The sequence below is a fragment of the Crassostrea angulata genome, chromosome 1, assembly GCF_025612915.1.
Source record: "Crassostrea angulata isolate pt1a10 chromosome 1, ASM2561291v2, whole genome shotgun sequence".
NCBI lineage: Eukaryota > Metazoa > Mollusca > Bivalvia > Ostreida > Ostreidae > Magallana > Magallana angulata.
This window is the reverse complement of record NC_069111.1, coordinates 10819312-10836754: the sequence shown is the minus strand read 5'-3', so window position 1 is coordinate 10836754 and position 17443 is coordinate 10819312. Positions and strand designations below refer to the sequence as shown.

General features: G+C 34.5%; 1 protein-coding gene across 1 annotated transcript in view; it reads left to right on the top strand.

Moving 5' to 3' along the window:
• The window catches only part of LOC128173310 (inactive phospholipase C-like protein 2), a 39192-nt gene that overhangs the window by 8015 nt on the left and 13734 nt on the right, over positions 1-17443 (top strand). The window contains exons 3-10 of the mRNA XM_052839018.1: positions 5226-5444; positions 6943-6984; positions 7893-8020; positions 10819-10937; positions 13611-13677; positions 15292-15385; positions 15784-15901; positions 16983-17068. Of these exons, the coding sequence (XP_052694978.1) occupies positions 5226-5444; positions 6943-6984; positions 7893-8020; positions 10819-10937; positions 13611-13677; positions 15292-15385; positions 15784-15901; positions 16983-17068 (873 nt within the window). The remainder of the gene's footprint in view (positions 1-5225; positions 5445-6942; positions 6985-7892; positions 8021-10818; positions 10938-13610; positions 13678-15291; positions 15386-15783; positions 15902-16982; positions 17069-17443) is intronic.

Sequence of the window (17443 nt, the reverse complement as noted above, 5' to 3'; positions counted from 1 at the left end):
TGATAGAAACTATACATGGATCATAATGTATCATCTAAGTTTCATATATAACAGACTTGTAAAATTTAAGGTACATTTATATCATGAAAAAATCATATTTTAAGCCAATGTATTCCTAGTGAAGATCAATCACAAGACTCCTGATTAAAGTCAAGCAATGATTTTCACCATCCATATATATATATTCATTAAGACATTTCTCATTACCCGGGTTGATGAGGGTTTATGGCATGTTAGATATGCCTGACTGTCGGACCATGTTTCTCCTGAATTGTTTAATCAATATCAGATTCTATGCTGGCTTTTCTTCTGGACAGAAACCTCATTGAGCATGACAGAATTTTCTCCACAACAACTGCCCATCTGTAAATGAAATCTGCAAGTAGCCCCCAGCCTTGTATAGAGCCTGTGGAATAAAGTTCAAAGGAATTATTATTTTACTTTGTTAATCACACCATTTGGTTCTGACCATTGCATGAAATTGCCTATAGCCTGCTATATTAGGTATAAATTCTTTGGGGAAGTTATTGGCTTGTTTCTGGAAAAAAGAGTCCATGGATACAATAAAAACATTTATTGAAACAGCAAAGATGAATGATTCAGTATATTTATCTCTGGTTATAGATTTGATATTTAAAAATGTGGTCTTTTAAGGAGGCCGATTTGGGTTTTTTTGCGGAAAAACTACAATAGCATAACTCTTTATTTTTTAACCATATGTAATTTAAACCAACTCTAGTTTATTTGCGAAGGTTCATGAAAATCGACCTTCTGGTTCTTTTTAGGGACCATCTCAAAATAGAGGTCATTTACTGTAGGAATATATAGGAAACTGTCATTTTCCGCACATCAAAGCAGTTTAAAAAAATAATACGATAGCTTTTTTTCTCAAATTGTTATATATGATTAGTTATATCATTTCCTACCTTTTATGTAAAAAACACAAAATTCTACCGTCTGGTTTTTACTGGGGGCCATCTCAAAATATTAAAATGCACCAAATTTTGGTATATATTTGGATCATCACGAATGATGATTGGTATAGGAAAATGTCCTCAAGGATAGCATCATTCTGTATATAAAATTTCAACAGCGTACAATTTTTACTTTTTCTTTTATGTTATTTCTTATAACGTACTCCTACAAATCTTAATTTTATCATAACGTCATAAAAGCGCAATGGCTATGCTCCCCTACCGCACAACGCAAAAATCGTGTTAAAAATAAAAATTTCCTTTTAAAATCTAAATATTTTTATCTGTATTTTGTTTATTGCGTTCAATTTTATAAATGATATCGAAAAAAATTCTTAAGAAGTATAAATCAACTGTATTATATTAGAATGCGCAAAAACATGCGCAATGCAAACTAAAGTCGGCCTCCTTAAGCCCATCCTCCCAATTCAGGGGTTTCTGATCCGCTACATTTTTCACAAGGTTTCTGATACCCTCTACTCTACGAGATTTTTGATCCACTCCTTTCTTCACTAAGTATCTGATCCACTTTGCTCTTCTTGTGAAGAGCGGAGTGGATCAGAAACCCTTGACTACAGGAAGATGTCCATGCCTAGTTGAGATCTACTAATCGACACTTAGGGATCAAGCTAATTTAGATCAATCGTAGGATACTTGGACCATTGATCCTATGATAGGTGCTAGCTATCATTGGGACAATATTGAAAAATCTAGATTCCAGATATCCTTTAATAGCAAGAAGATTTAGAACCATTTTAACAAAACATTGGACTTTCCTTAGGATGTAAGTATCTTTTTCTTGTGTCAAAGCAAGTTAAAAATGACACTGGTTTCAAGAGAAATATACACAGATTGTGTAGTCTTAGCTTAAAAGCCAGACAAATCTGGTTTATTTCAAACAGCAATGCCTGAGTGGCCAGCAATGAAATGGACAGGCCTACGTCACACTGCTGTTTGACACAACTATCTAAACTCCAAGCTCTTGTTAAAATGGTTCTAGTGTGCTGTATGCATACGTAGATTTTGATACATCTACATGTACTTGTGTGTGTCTTGAATTTTGACACCTCCTGAGTATGACATTTTTGTTTCTGTTTGATGGTGTATCTCAAATATCAAGCCTTGACATACTTTCTGTCTCGGTGATACACATTCATTTTAGTTCCCTGTGATCATATTGATACAATCTTCTCTTCTCTTTTGTTTTTTGCCAGATGTTTTGTTGAATACATTGTAGTAAACAATCCACACAAAGTCTTAAAATTTGCCAGAAACACTTTGCTTCTGTACAAAATAAACTTGCAACCGATACATGATTTCATTGACTGTAGTTAGGGGTCAACTCCATTATAAGGGTATTTAGTTTCTTCCACATCACTAGAACTGAAGTTTTTCAGCATCATTTCCATGTATAGAGTGTTATGGGTCATTATTGCTATGCCCTGTAAAAAAAAAAGATGAATGCATCGATCATGTTATAAAGTCATTCTGTCGGGAAGAAATTGGAAGATTACAACAGTTCCTGATCAGTGACGATATCCTTTTTAGCTTTACATCATACATGGATCAACTGTTGGTACCAGAGTCGACATATCTTTAATTCCAGCACATTTTCTCTTTCTTATTCTTAGAGCGACTCTAGTTTGATCTCGATTGACCCTTACGGTTTTGTGTGGATTACAAAAGTTGTTTTATGCTGGTAATCTTTTCATTTTACCCGGTACTTTGTTCATTCCTCAAAGATCAACAGTGGTTTAATCCCTTTAATCATAACATATATGTCTACAAATTAATACTATCTAAAGGGTTTAATAAGCATGAATTCACACGTGAAGCCTCAAAGGATTGAGCATATTTTCTTTAACAACTATATACTTTGAAATTTGAGGATATATGTGGGTTGTTTTTTATTTCAACTTCAAGTTTTATTTGATTTCTAATTTGATTCCTTTCATACAATCTAGTAACTCCAGTCATAATAAAGTTATCATTTTATTTACAATTAGCTGCATGTAGATAGCAAGTTCAGAGCTGTAGTCAGTGGTTAAATATTCTTAGCTTGGAAGTACTAGCCGGGAAATGGCAGGTATTTATATCACTGCTCTACACCAGGCAGAGACAGAGAGAAAGAGAGTAAAAGAGATATTATAGCATTTTAAAACGTAAATCAGTCAACTCGCAGCAGATATTGCATAAGATGGGCTCCCATGTTTGAAGGCAATTATTACTGCCTTGTAATGTGTATCTGAAGGGAAACACATTGATTGACATCATATGTACGGGGGATTTGACTGTCTGTTAAGATATGCATCAAAAACATTGATACTGTCAAATTGGATAAGACAGTCTTGCTATCACTGGCTTACATCACTGAGAAGGCCCTTTTAGAGTACCATCTATATTGATATCAATAAATGTGACTCAGTGAATTAATGTGAATTGTTCAACAACACATAGGGCTACATTAAAGCTAAATTTTGTTTTGTGTAAAGATGTTGTTTTCCTTAATGTCTATATGAATGCTTTCCTAAAGGGGCATTAAATGTAAAAGTGCATGATGGCAACCAATTTTAGTTAGGTCACCTGAGTCAGTCAGTTGACCTGTCACTTACTCACTATCTGTTTTTGTCCGTCATCATGCATGAATAATAATTGCAAATTTTCAGCTTCTTCTCTAAAATGGCCGGACCAGTCTTTTTAATAAATAAATTTTGTGTCTAACTCATGTAGGAGAAGGGAAACATGAACATTTATAACCCCAGCCTCCGAGTACCTATAGACCTTGGTGGAAAAATTTGAACATCTTTGAAATCTTTTCAGTATTTGTGGACATATTGCAGAGAAACTGAATACTTGGCTATAATGAGCAAACGTGCCTTTACAAAAAGTTTAAAATTTATGTTCAAATTGTCCGGAACTCTGGTGTTTCACAGTGCTCTAGTGTGGTGAACACGCATTAAATCTTTAACAATCCTCCACTCTTCTACTGGGTGTCCATTATTATATAGCAATCATACTAAGTGAATGGTTAAATTTTACTATTAAAATTTGTTCAGGTCAGACGACATGTTCCTCGAAAAATGATTATTATTTTTCAAATTTTCAATGGCCTGATAATATACCAAATAGAATTATTATTTATTTTCATTTTTAAAATGATCAAAATTTTTTAAAATTTAGGTATAAAAGACAAAGAATTTTATATCAGCAATTATAGAAAGATGAGATAGAAAATTGCATACTCTAGTATCTTGCACAAATGCTAGGTAAGATACCCAAATTTTTTGCAAGAAAGCTTGTCAAAGCAGTAGTAAATCAATAACAATTTCTTGGAAATTTATATGCTTAAAAGTTACGTAAAATTTAGGAATTTGTCGTCTGACCTTAAATTTATGGCATCAGGGTCTGGGGTACTGGTGATAAGACAAGCCCTTTTGAAAATGCATTAATTCCTTAAAAGTCTAAATTTCATCTGCTACTGGGCATTAAGAGGACAATCTATTAACACAAAAAATGAAAAATTTGCATTCTTTGATTGTAGTAGAGTTTTTTAAATTCATGAATTTGATATATTAACTGGAGCAATTTTCATCAAAAAGTTTTTTGGTCTAGAAAAAAAAAGCTAATGGCCCTTTAAAAGACTTTTATCAGAAAATTTAGCTGGTAAATTCTGCGTTGGATAGTTTATCTATGTAAGCAAAGTGACAGTTGTAAGTTATTGTATTAGTCAAAAAAGAGAAGTTTGTTTGCACATATGTAGGTGTAATTCATCTGCAACAAATCTGATTTGACATGGATGGTGTATTTAGCAACTGCTTCATAGAGTGAAAGCTGTAAGGTTTAAAAGACACAACTGCAGGTTTTTGTTTTTTTTAACTGTGGCTGTGTATCATGGTATGTCTTCCAATAGACTTTAAAGATCACAGTGGACTTGAATGTCCTGGGATGGGGATTTGACCAATTACTGGCATTATGCCATGTTCTTGTGACTGTCTATACATGTATACGAGTGAAATATATGCATTCTTAGAAGAAGCTTAAGCTTCTTAAATTCTTAAACACTGTTTTCAAAAATGAATCTAAATCTTTTAAATTGTTCTGTTGATTTCTGTGTGAAAAAAAAAATGATTTCATCAAGTCATCAAGGCAACAAGTGCCCTTAAAGTGTTATGATTGTTTGTATGGTACTATATGAATAGAGTCTTTTGAAGCAAAGTTAATGTATCTGATTGTTGAAACCTCTATTTTCAGTATCCATAGCATCTATAAAGGAAGTGAGGAGTGGTAAAACCACAGAAGCCCTGAAGAATAAGGAGATAGCCGGAATCTACCAGGATGAGTGTGCTTTCTCCATTATCTTCGGAGAGGACTTTGAGTCCATGGACCTCATCGCGAACACTCCAGATGAGGCCAACATTTGGATCACCGGACTAACATGTCTCATAAACACAAGTGCCAAAATTGGAACATGTAAGCTATTATGTCTCTGCTTGAATTTTGAGTTAGCAGTTGCTTAGACTTAATACCTTTGGTGGGGAAAATGAAACGGGAGCCTCTTTGCTGTAGTACGTAACCAGGGTTTTTATGTAGAGTAATGGCATTGCATCAAAATCAAAATAGAAGAGATGGAATAAATATGTTATATATTCTTACTTTAGAGGTTTCATTCACATCAGGTCTGCATCTTGCAGATATTAAGTGATGTTGAAGATTCATACTTCAAAGATCTTGGTATCAATTCAATTTACAATAATAGTATAAAATTCAGTTTATGAATATAACCTTTGGAAAATGGGTCTTGTGTGTGTTAAATTGTATTTGTTTAGAATTCTTAGCAATTAGTCATTCAAAGTAAAATTAATATTTAAATACTTTAAGTGCTGCTGCTTTGATGGAGATTATTAATTTCCAATAGCTGCTCTGCTGTAGTTATTGCTGATAATAGCAATCTTGTTATTAATGACAATGCAAGAAACATCTGATGCAGATCAAAATAGAAATTCACAAGTTGTTTCTCTGTAACTTTCTTCAACTGTCAGTAAAATATAAACATCGGAGAAACCCATCATATTTTATCGACAGTTGCGGGGCCGAATTATTCAGTGGATTTTATCAGGCTTCCCCTTGTCTTCGCTCACTCACTGGCCATTTTGGGAGGATGTTTAATCGACCTGTGAAGACGTCAGGCGATTTCCCAATGTAAACAACGGAGTGAGCGCTCTGTTGACTTTTCGTATTATTATAAAATACGACTACAGGTTTTAAGATAAGCCTAGACAGGACAGTCAACTTCCAGGCTGCGATGAATCATTTCCTCTTGATAAAGTCACAAGATTTCGGGATGATGATGGCCGATTTCCTATGTTGTGGTGAGACTCCGACCACAAGTCGTAGTAATGTGCAGTTTTATTGTGAGGATCGAACCAATAGCTCATCTCCTGTTCATTGTTTGCCTCGATTTTATCAAGGTGCATGCATATTATGCACTTTACTGTCATGCACACAAACCTGTGCAATATGTGATTAATACATGAATAAATCAAGGACATAAAAAAAACCTAACCTTCACAAAAATATATCAAGGTTGCACAAAACTCTGTTAGTTAAAAATCTAATGGAGTGGTAACCGTATTCTTTTTAAGCAAATGAATTATAGGCAGATGTCAACAATTAGAGAGATAATTATTGCTAAAACATCTATTCTCTAATATTATGAATACTTGGTGTTTCTCCATTCTTTATTATGATTATTTGTCAATGCTAACATCTCTGACAAACGGAGAGGAGAAATTGGCTTTCAGTCATTTGTGAATTAACATTTACTTCTGTCATTAGAGGGGAAGAAGATAAAAATCAGAATTGTTACTTCACTGCCTGAAGTAAAATAGCTCTTTATTAGTTAGTCAGCTAAGCATGAAGATACCTAGGAGGTTTTGTAATTGAAATTAATTTTACTTTTATCTTTCAGCCCCTGAAGCCATAGAAGAAATGCAGCAAATGAGAGATTCATATCCTTTGTCAGCTACAGAAGTATTTAATGTATTGACTTAGATGACCCGAGAAACTTTGTAAAAACTACAGTTACATGTCATCGCAGTAAATTTGCATCCTTATTGAAACCTCCGCACTCAGACTGAAACCATCAGAGTCATTACACAGTTTTTATTTCCTGAAGAATCTTTGCCGTATAAAACCCAGATTTTCATCTTAAAACTCAGATGTGCCACCGATTGGGTTAATGTGTATGCTTGCATAAAAGTTAGATAATCAATTTTTTTCCCCTTCCCATCAAATCTTTCATTAACTTTAAAGAATGTAAAAATGTCACCCATCAATATGATGCCAGAGCAGCACTATAGCAGGGTCTGTTGTACTGAGTAATCAAGGAAATGTACTAGTCGTACCAGTGTATATAAGATACGTCGAAAGGGGAAGCAGGCAACCCCCGCACCTCTAGTTGTTAATTAGCCTCCAGTTCTTTTTACTGCTTCTGTTAGGTATTCATCAAGAATTTTATGTATGTCTCTTTAAACTCCCATTACCTATTATTTATTCCAATATTTTTTGGTGGATTATAGCATTATACAGATTTTTAGGTGATTCATTCTGCATTTCATCAGAAAGGGAAACATTTCTCGATATGCTTGATGAAAAACGGTCTTTGAATAATATATTTCATGATAGAGAGTTAAAATAAGAATTAATTACCCGGTAATTAATCAGAAATTAATATCATTCATATGATACAGTCATTGAGAGATATAAGTATTTATTGCCATTTCAAAAAACTGCTATATCAAAGTGCATTTTTTTAGGGATGTGATATTTTTTGGGATGCATACCACCTTAATTATTTAATTAATGAATATAATGAATAATAGTGAAATAAGGAAATGAACCTTAACTCCATCAGTACATGGTTACAGGAAATGTTTAAAACAGAGGCCAGCCAATCAGAAGGGACGCTGGACGAGAAGGGTGTGGTTAACTTGGTAACCAAGTTAAACAACAACATAGCTCCAGCACGGGTCCAACAGAAGGTCAAAGTAAGTGTCTGCCTACCCATCAAAACCACAAACCTCTCCCTCTCATGGTAATATTGTACTTAATTAGGCCAGTAATAGGAAAACCTTCCTCAGAGACCCTATACGGAGACTGGAGAATGTCCATAGAGAGAGGAAAATAGCTCAAGTGTTGAGTAGACCTATGGCAGTGTTGACCCTGTGTAAACTTCCTGCAATCTATGTAAATCTATATTGTTTCCGTTGGGGTCAGTTTAGCTTCCTCTCCTGATTGTTCAGTCCCTACTAAGAAGTCACTAACAATTGTTTCCATGGCCTTAATTCACACACAAGGAACAAATTGTAGAGACACATCTGAAAATTATATCTGGGTGGGGCAAGATTTTTGTGTATGTTTAGCATTATGTACTTGTATGATTGTGATATAACATACTTGTTTGAATGAACAGTCTTGCTGTTAGAAATAAAAAAAAAAAGTACCAGTAAGTACTTTGCACTAGACACTAGTGTTCATGGGGATGCTTGGCGAGAGAACCTGTCAGGCTAAGAGCTAGATGTCTTTGTGAGTTACATCAGCCTCCAGAAATAGAAGGTTGACATCAGGGGAAGGCTTTCCCCACCTTATATTGTCTTCCAAGTAAATGTGCTGGGTTAACTTTATTAGAGTGAAAAAGGAAATGGCAAACACAATTTATTGGGGAGAGCTATGTCTGGTGGTGGTTTAGACTGTGCTATAAGATGGCCGGGGCTTCTAGTCGTGGATCTGACCTGTCACATTACTAGGGAACAGGAAGTTGGGAGGGAAATCAAAGGGTATTGATCTACGGTAAAATAACCATAGCAGTCAACTGACGTTTCCCAGAACTTGATACTGTAAAATAACCCCAACATTCAAGTAATCTCTTCCAGAACTTAATACAGTAAAACTTGGTTATAGTGAATTCCTAGAGACCCATAAATCTACAATTTATTTTTATTAGTGATTTATGTTGAAATAAATATGTAAAAAAAAAAAATCAGTTTAATGTGTTAATTTTATATGGTCTCTACCTCTGTTGGACTAAAAATCTATAAAAAAAAATTCACATCAGATTTCATTATAACCGTTATATATAAAAGGAACTGTCATAAACTTTGCTTAGGGTTCCCCTCAGAACTTCCTTATATCTGTTGCAGATTGTGACATATCAGTGTTTGTATTGAGTTTATAAACTGTTCTGTGGTGAAAAATATTTCATGTCGAATATTATACACATGGTCATTAAGTGATAAATAATCAGAGAGAAAGTAGGAAGGTGTAATTCTGTAACCCTCTGATATAGAAGGTAAATGGGAATGCTCTAAGTCTCATAGGTAGAATAGGAAAATGGTTAAAATGGGTTAATTTAAGTTAGTGGCTCATTCTATGAACTTGGCCAATAATACTTGTATGATTGATTTTGTTCATTGATGACTGGAAAGTCTGACCCTCTGCTGCTCAAAGCAAAGTGTCTTATTGGCATTGCTAAACCTTGGATCAACTCATAGATTTGGTCCAGCATAATCCCTTACATAATACACTGAAGTTTGCACCTGACAATTAATCACCCAGTCAATTAGTGATGGTTACCTTCATGACTATAATCTACAAAATAGATGTGCATTATTGAAATGTGAACACGGTCTTTAAGCCTATCAGTACTGTCAATACTTTGATTTTGCTATCAATCAATTATAATAATTTTAATAACAGTTGATAGTCAGCAATGAGACAAAAAGTATGATTGGCTGGTGGCATGCCAGAGTTGATAATCAGTGCAGTAGCAAATATGCCCTTGTCGTTCATTAATCCACGAATGATGCCAACGAGAAGACAGTCATCAAATTCTTCAGAGACTGCAAATTCAATAACCCAGCACTGCACCGGATTCCACGACAGTACTTCAAGGGGTTTTTTTCTTTCGTTTTAATGTGAAGTTGAACAATACTGTTTCTCCAAAGAAACCAGGACAATAAATGTTTGTGCTGTCTCTCCTTCTCCCCCTCTTAATACATTATTAGCAGAATATGATATTGACAGGGTATTACAGCAAGAGGAATTCAAATAAGTTCAGAGTCCTCATGATGTATGGCCTTCTATCAACTGTTTATTATAGGGGGGAGTCATTCATGCTCGCTGATTGTAATACATGTAGAAATCTTTGCAAGAAGGAAGAAAGAGAATTGGTTTCCTTCAGACCATATTTTGATTACCTATGGTAATTTTCTTTGTATATTTTACTCTGACATTGAACAATATATTGCTTTTATTTTAAACATATTCAATTTCAATTCTTTATGAGATTACCTTAATTTGCTTTACCTAATTGCACTCATCTCCATCAATCACACACAAGTTCTTGGTAACACAATCGTAGGAGGAGGGAGCTATATATACATGTAGTTCAGATTGTTTACCCATTGTTTTTGGTGTACATTTGGTGTACATTTTTGTGATTGACTCTGAACCGTTTCCCTGCACTGTTATTTAAGCAGATTCAGAGTCTGAATTCTTTGTCCAGGATAATGCAAAGTCTGTCTGTTTGTCAGTTCTCAATGACTTGATTGACTAACAGACTTCTTCCTCTATTGTAAATGAATCAACCTTTTATATGTGAGAAATGCTGATACAAAGTTGAGAGATACTGAGAAATTGACAATAGATGTTTAGAAATGTGTAATAATTAAATGATTTAACGAGGCACCAGCCAAGAATTCAATAGCTGTAAATTTTAATGAATATTTAATTTATTACTTAAATCAAAAATGAAAAAACCCTAATTTTAATGTTTTGTATTTTGAAGGAGATTGAGTTGAATCGAGTTGAAGCTGTTGAGAGAAGGGGGCGGATAAACAGCGATGAGTTTGTCAGCCTGTTCAAGGAGATTTCAACCCGGCCAGAAATCTACTTTTTGCTTGTTCGGTAAGAAATTCATACTTGCCAAATCATCCGTCATAGAACTCAAAGGATATTGTTATGTGTTAGTCAAGAATCAGGGCTTGTGTGCTACCTAACAAACTTGTAATATCTTCTCTGGTAGACATACGGCATTTCATGATAATTGATTGTAGTGATGGATGAATAATGAAATATTACATTTTTTGGATGTATCAGCACCATATGTTTTGATACAGGAAGTGTTTTGAAATTCAAATATTTCCTCTCTTTTATCAAGAATAGTTGACAAGATACAAAATAGTAAATTGATGCAAAGGAACATCCCCACAAATCTGTTTGCATTTTGGAATATTGTTTCTATACATTTGATAATGAAATTCAAAAGAAACAAACTGCGATTTAACTCTCACAATGTGGACATGCATCCACACTATTTGAATTATTATAAATTCTGTTAGCTCAGACTTCTGGGGGAAAAAAATAAAAGTAGCTTCTGATAATCAAATCAGATTGAGAGCAAAACTCAATACAAAACAATTCAGAGAGGGACACATTGTCTGAAGAAAATACAGATCAAAGCATGATGGAGTCATCTTTAATTGATAAATATGCCCTGATGTTGAATATGCTGTACCTATAAATTAATCTTTGACAAAGAGGTACATTATGACATTTTTACACTTTGAGAACAATTTGTGTTAAATCTATTGGAAAATTCCATTGAAGGGAATTCTTCAGGGATAAGAAGATAGGTATCGACTCCCTTTATATGTCGTGTAAGCATCATCTTTAATATTAAAAGGGTATTGATATTGTGGGAAGATTATTTTGTGTGAACAAATGCCACTGGGAATGTTAAACATGACAGGTTGATTAAAATTTTGTTTATGTTCCAAATGATGTAAGAAAAAATCCAGCCAAATAAAAAGTGCCTTACAAGGAGGAGTATGATAATGTTAGAAGTGGGGCGGCGTGGATTAGGTGGAAGTTTGAATTAATGCAGGAATGTCGTAAATACCCATATAGAGTTAACTTGTTAATTAATTGATGCCATGCAGTCATCCATTTCAGTCCAGACAGAAAAGTGATTGTAAATATTTCATTTTTCTTTAAAATGAGAAGTTGTAAGAATAAAAAATATGTCCTTTGATCATTATTGATCATGCTTAAAAAAACTATAAAGCCATCTATACCTTTAACCTTTTAAGATTCTGTGAAACACATCAGTAGATCTGCCCTAGCTGATCTGTCAACCATTAGATAAATGTTCACCTGTGATATTGTTCCCTTGAAACAAATATCATACATGTACGTGTATGACTGAAAACTGATTGGATTCTAAAATTCATATGTATTAATTACAGTTGCACTTCAATATCTCAAACACTGATATCTCGAGTACAATGGATATGTCGAAGTGATTTGTAAGTCCCAAACATTTATTTTTTTAAAGTACTTTGCTCTCGGTATCTTGAATACTTGGATATCTTTAAAATTTTAAACAGTCCCATCTTGTTTGAGATAACAAAGTTTGACTGTATATAGATTGTGTATGTTTTACAGAGGTCATTCAAATCCACATATGCCCTTGACCTAACAAGTATGTTTATCTTTATATTGATAAGACACAGAGAATTAATTTTTACCCCATTCTGATTAAAAAGATGGATTCAAAGGGCTGACTTTGCTGGAGAATATAATGATTAAGTAATTTCCATTGATTAAACATCGTGTTAAACCTTTATATAGCCTACCCATCAGCATTGAACCAGCATCAACATTGGTCAACATTGGCTATTAGAAGCTTTATCATGGCCATAAAAGGCCTAATTGTATTTAGACCATTTTATTGGGTATTGGACGTTTGGGGCCTTGGATCAATATAGAAATGTAAGAGCTGACATTGTTATCAAATTATACTTCTGGAACAGAGTGATGTCAGGGGATTAGGGTAATGTTATGGGCACAGGGGGGCGATATGGTCATAAACGAGATCAAATGATAGGGATGTTGGTATATAGAGTCTCGAGAGGGCATTACATATATGAGGTGTCAGATTATATGTGGAATGAAAAAAATGGATTTTAAGAAATACAGACAATGTGCCCTTGGTGTATTAGAGATATAGAATAGATGTTTGACTGTTCAGTAATTGAATGAACCAAATTAGGACATGTCTAGGAATGCTGGAGGGTCAACAAATTGACCAGCAAATCAGACATAGTTTCTTTAGCTTTTTAAAGAAAAAATCTTAATATTTTAGTTCAAAAATTTTAACATTTTTCTGTATCTTCATACAATGTTCTCCTTCAAAAGGAGACTAATATAGTCTAAAAATGGTCAAAACCATCCAGCCCTCTTAATTCAAAAGTTAATTATTTTTTATTTACAGAAAAAACAGTGTAACTATTATGAAAAGCTCACTATTGATACATGATTTGAAGAATGATATCCATTACTCTGATTTACATATCATTCCTTCCCTCTGCTAGTCCTGGGTATCTCACATGTGTTTCTGAAGTTGATGGATCAATCCACCAGCCATTCTTTTTGTTCTTCATTACAAAGGAGTTAATATGCCTCTTCATTCCTGCTAGTCTTCAAAATTTGTATTTCATTAAGCTGAAAGGTCTAATTAGATACTTTGATACTATAAATAGATAAAGGACTTTTGAATGACTTTGACCTCTTTTTTAGGTATGCCAGCAATACAGACTACCTCACCACTGATGACCTACTTTTATTTTTGGAGGCAGAGCAAGGGGTAAGTAGTGAAGAATCATTCCCAAAGCATAGAAGTCAAATGAATCATATTAAAAGTTTTATCCCCAAGAGAAGTCATAATGCAAATGTCACTGGAATTCTCGGTAGAGTTTTATGAAGGTGTGAACACGAAATGATTTAATGTTCAGTTAATCAGGGGTCAACAAGAAGTAACAGCCACAAGGGGCACTCTGTGTACAAGGTTACATTACCCCCCCAGGGGTTAACCGTGTGCATGCATGTATCTGATTTGAAATACAAATCATGGCTTGGATGACTGTTGATCAGGATGTGTGTGACTCAAATTGTTGACCACAGAGGCATGCTCTTCATTAAATAGGGGCTTAAGGACAACTGGGCAAATTGCAGCACTAGGCTAATGGTTGAATTTTCCAAGAAAGGATTGAAAAATCTATTAACTAAAGGCTTTTTAAGTGTCTCTTAAAGAAAAAGAATCACAAGTGTCTCGTAATTTTCCTCAAAGCTAATGAAAACAGTGGATCCGATGCTTTTTTTTTTTTCAATGGTGTTTTCAATTTATCTGTAAACTCTTCACCCGATAATGGAACTATGGCTCTTATGGAAATTGATTTTGAACTTATATTTCAAAGTAAAATTTTGTTTTTTCCCCGTGCTTTCAATAAAGATACCCATTTGCTGCAAAATGAATGGACTTTAATTGATTTTGTGTCTGGCAGTTTGGAATTAGGAAACAAAATCATTTGCCATTAACTTAGATAATTCTGATTTAGAGGAACTTTTTGATTATCGATCATGACAATGGGAGTAAAGGGTCCTTTTTCACTAGCTTCCTTTTTGAGTATGAAAGCCCTACATGCCCATTGTATGGATAAATCAAATTCTTCACACAGAAGGTACCAGATTATTGAAATGTCAGATACACTCAGTTTGGAAGCTAGGGATTGGATTGCATTAGAGTATTTCCTTTTATGCTCAAGCATTACATTTAAATTACAAATTGAGTAGAAAGGGACTGAGTTTTTGGTTCTTTATTATTACTAGCATCTATTCATAGAAGGGGAGGAGGTATTTCAGTTGTTAGATGGTCATTTGATTTGGTTGTCAGACGGTCTGTTCATTTACTTCTAAGATGGGCTTTAGATTCAGTTGTCAGGTGGTCAGTTGATTTAGTTGTCAGATGGGTAGATTCAGGTTATCATAAATTTGTCCAGTTGTCTGTAGATTCAGTTGTCAGGTTGTCTGTAGATTCAGTTGTCAGGTTATATTTAGATTTGTCGGGTATATTGTCTGTAAATTCAGTTGTCAGGTTATCTTTAGATTTGTCCAGTTGTCTGTAGATTCAGTTGTCAGGTTGTCTATAGATTTAGTTGTCAGGTTATCTTTAGATTTGTCCAGTTGTCTGTAGATTCAGTTGTCAGGTTGTCTGTAGATTCAGTTGTCAGGTTGTCTGTAGATTCAGTTGTCAGGTTGTCAGTAGATTCAGTTATCAGGTTGTCGGTAGATTCAATCATAGATTAAGTTTTAAGTCTCCAAACTGCTAGGACTGAAGGAATCCTGAAATGCGCCTGTCACTCAAAAGCCTTATGAAGTTTATACAATGGCAAATAACAAGACCTTTTTGATGTACTTCCAGATGCAAAGGGTGACAAAAGACAAATGCATTGATATAATCAATAGATACGAGCCCTCTAAAGATGGGAGGAAGAAAGGCCAGTTGGGGATTGACGGTGAGTGACAAGGAGAACACAAATTTCCTGACACTGTTAAATTGAGCTGACGGATTGCACACTCAATGAATATTCATAGATTTGTTAATTTGTGCACTCGGGCATTCAAAGCGGCATCAATTTCATTTTGAATGTTGTTAAAATCACATTATGTATTATTCACTTCCTTATTTTAGTCAGTAACTTTTAAGAAAGATTATGGCATCATGTCTTATGCAATGTTAGGAGATATTCTCCCCAGGTTTATCCATTATTAATAAGGACCCAGCTTTAATTTTGCTGCAGCAGAGAGATTTCGATAGCATATTTTTCCATAAATTCATTAGACATGCTACTAGCTGTTTTAATTTTGCATTCTTCTGACAAATGGTAATTGAGTTTATTGGAATGGTTTTTAGGATTTACGGATTATTTGTTATCGGATGACTGTGATGTATTTGATCCAGACCAGAACAACATAGTACAGGATATGAACCAGCCCCTCAGCCATTATTTTATAGCCAGTTCTCACAACACGTAAGTTTCAAACTTCGCCCACACACACCCATCAAACCTCCCCTCCCCTGTACTTCTTCTGAAGTAGACCTACCTTATACTATACAATTTTTTTCTGCCAAATTTTGCAGGTATCATCTCAAACACAAAAAGTTCATTTGCAGAAAATGGTTTGATACTACTCATTATTTATACATGTATCATGAACAATTAAGGAATTGAAAAATGTAAGAATTAAAGTTAACTATACATGATTTAAAATCAAAGAGCAAAAAATTAAGCTTAAAGAATAACCCACATAAAATTATTGTACATGCTAGTCTCTTCTTACTGTTCACTGTTTCTAAGCTCTGTATCAGTAAACAATTTCTTAATGTTTTCTAGAATAGTGTGAATTCTGTCATCAGCCTAAAATAAAGAATGAGCCTGGCATGTTAGGCTTCCATTATCAAAATTCAATGCAAATTGTAATACATGTAATAACAACCGAAGGAAGTATTAGTATTGTCAAAGCCCCTCTCAAGGGTAATCTGTGTAGATCCAGATGCTGTGGAAGAATGCTGGGACTGTAATTGGTCTGGAATGATGACCACTTAGCTGACGGAACCAATGATGGATATAAGATTACCCCCGGTGTCTGTCCTGAGAAGTTCAAGCTGATGACCATCGACAATACAGAACTAGCTTGTGTTTTCTTGATTCAGTGGCTTAATGTATTGTCAGTATGAGTTCCGATCAGAATTCTCACCGGCATACTGTTGAGTTACTTGATTATCTCAAAGATATTTCATACAGAAATAGTTCAAAACTGTAAATACAAAGTTACAATTTACTGTGGAACCGTTAAAGTTGTGGGGGCCAATTTTTGTGGAATGCTTAAATTTAACAGGTTCATGGGGACGTAATTTCGTGTATTCTCTTATATCTACAATAAGAAATATTACTCATTACCCTATTTTATTAATTCATAGAAGATGTTAATTTGTTCCACAAAAATTGAGCTGCCACAAAGTCAAATGATTCCACAGTATTTTGTATGAATAAATGGGGGGACTATAGGTTGAATATAGCTAAATCTTGTTTTTGCTTTGTATGTTTACAGGTATTTGTTAAAGGACCAGCTACAGGGTCCATCAAGTGTAGATGCCTACATTCGTGCTCTCGCCAAAGGATGTCGCTGTGTTGAATGTGAGTGGAGGAAAAGCATGGTTGGGTGATCGGTTTTCAGACTTAATATTTCTAAGCTAAGAAATTTGAGGGTTTTGGTTAATTCATTTTTATTACATAGAGTGCATCATCCAATTATCTGGTGAACAAATAGTCCTCCAAAGAAGCTGTAAATGGTAGATTAACACAGGCAGTGTTAGCGGAAACGTTTACAAATGGTGGCATTAGTTAGTTTGCGCTGCCATCAGGTATTCTGAACATTGAGAGCACCACACATGGGTTATTATGATGGCCCATTTGCAGCCAGTTAACACATGATTAGTGATCCAATTGTCTCAGCATACAATCATGCTAACATGTCACAGGTTTCTAGATTTGGTCGTGAATTCTCCTGGG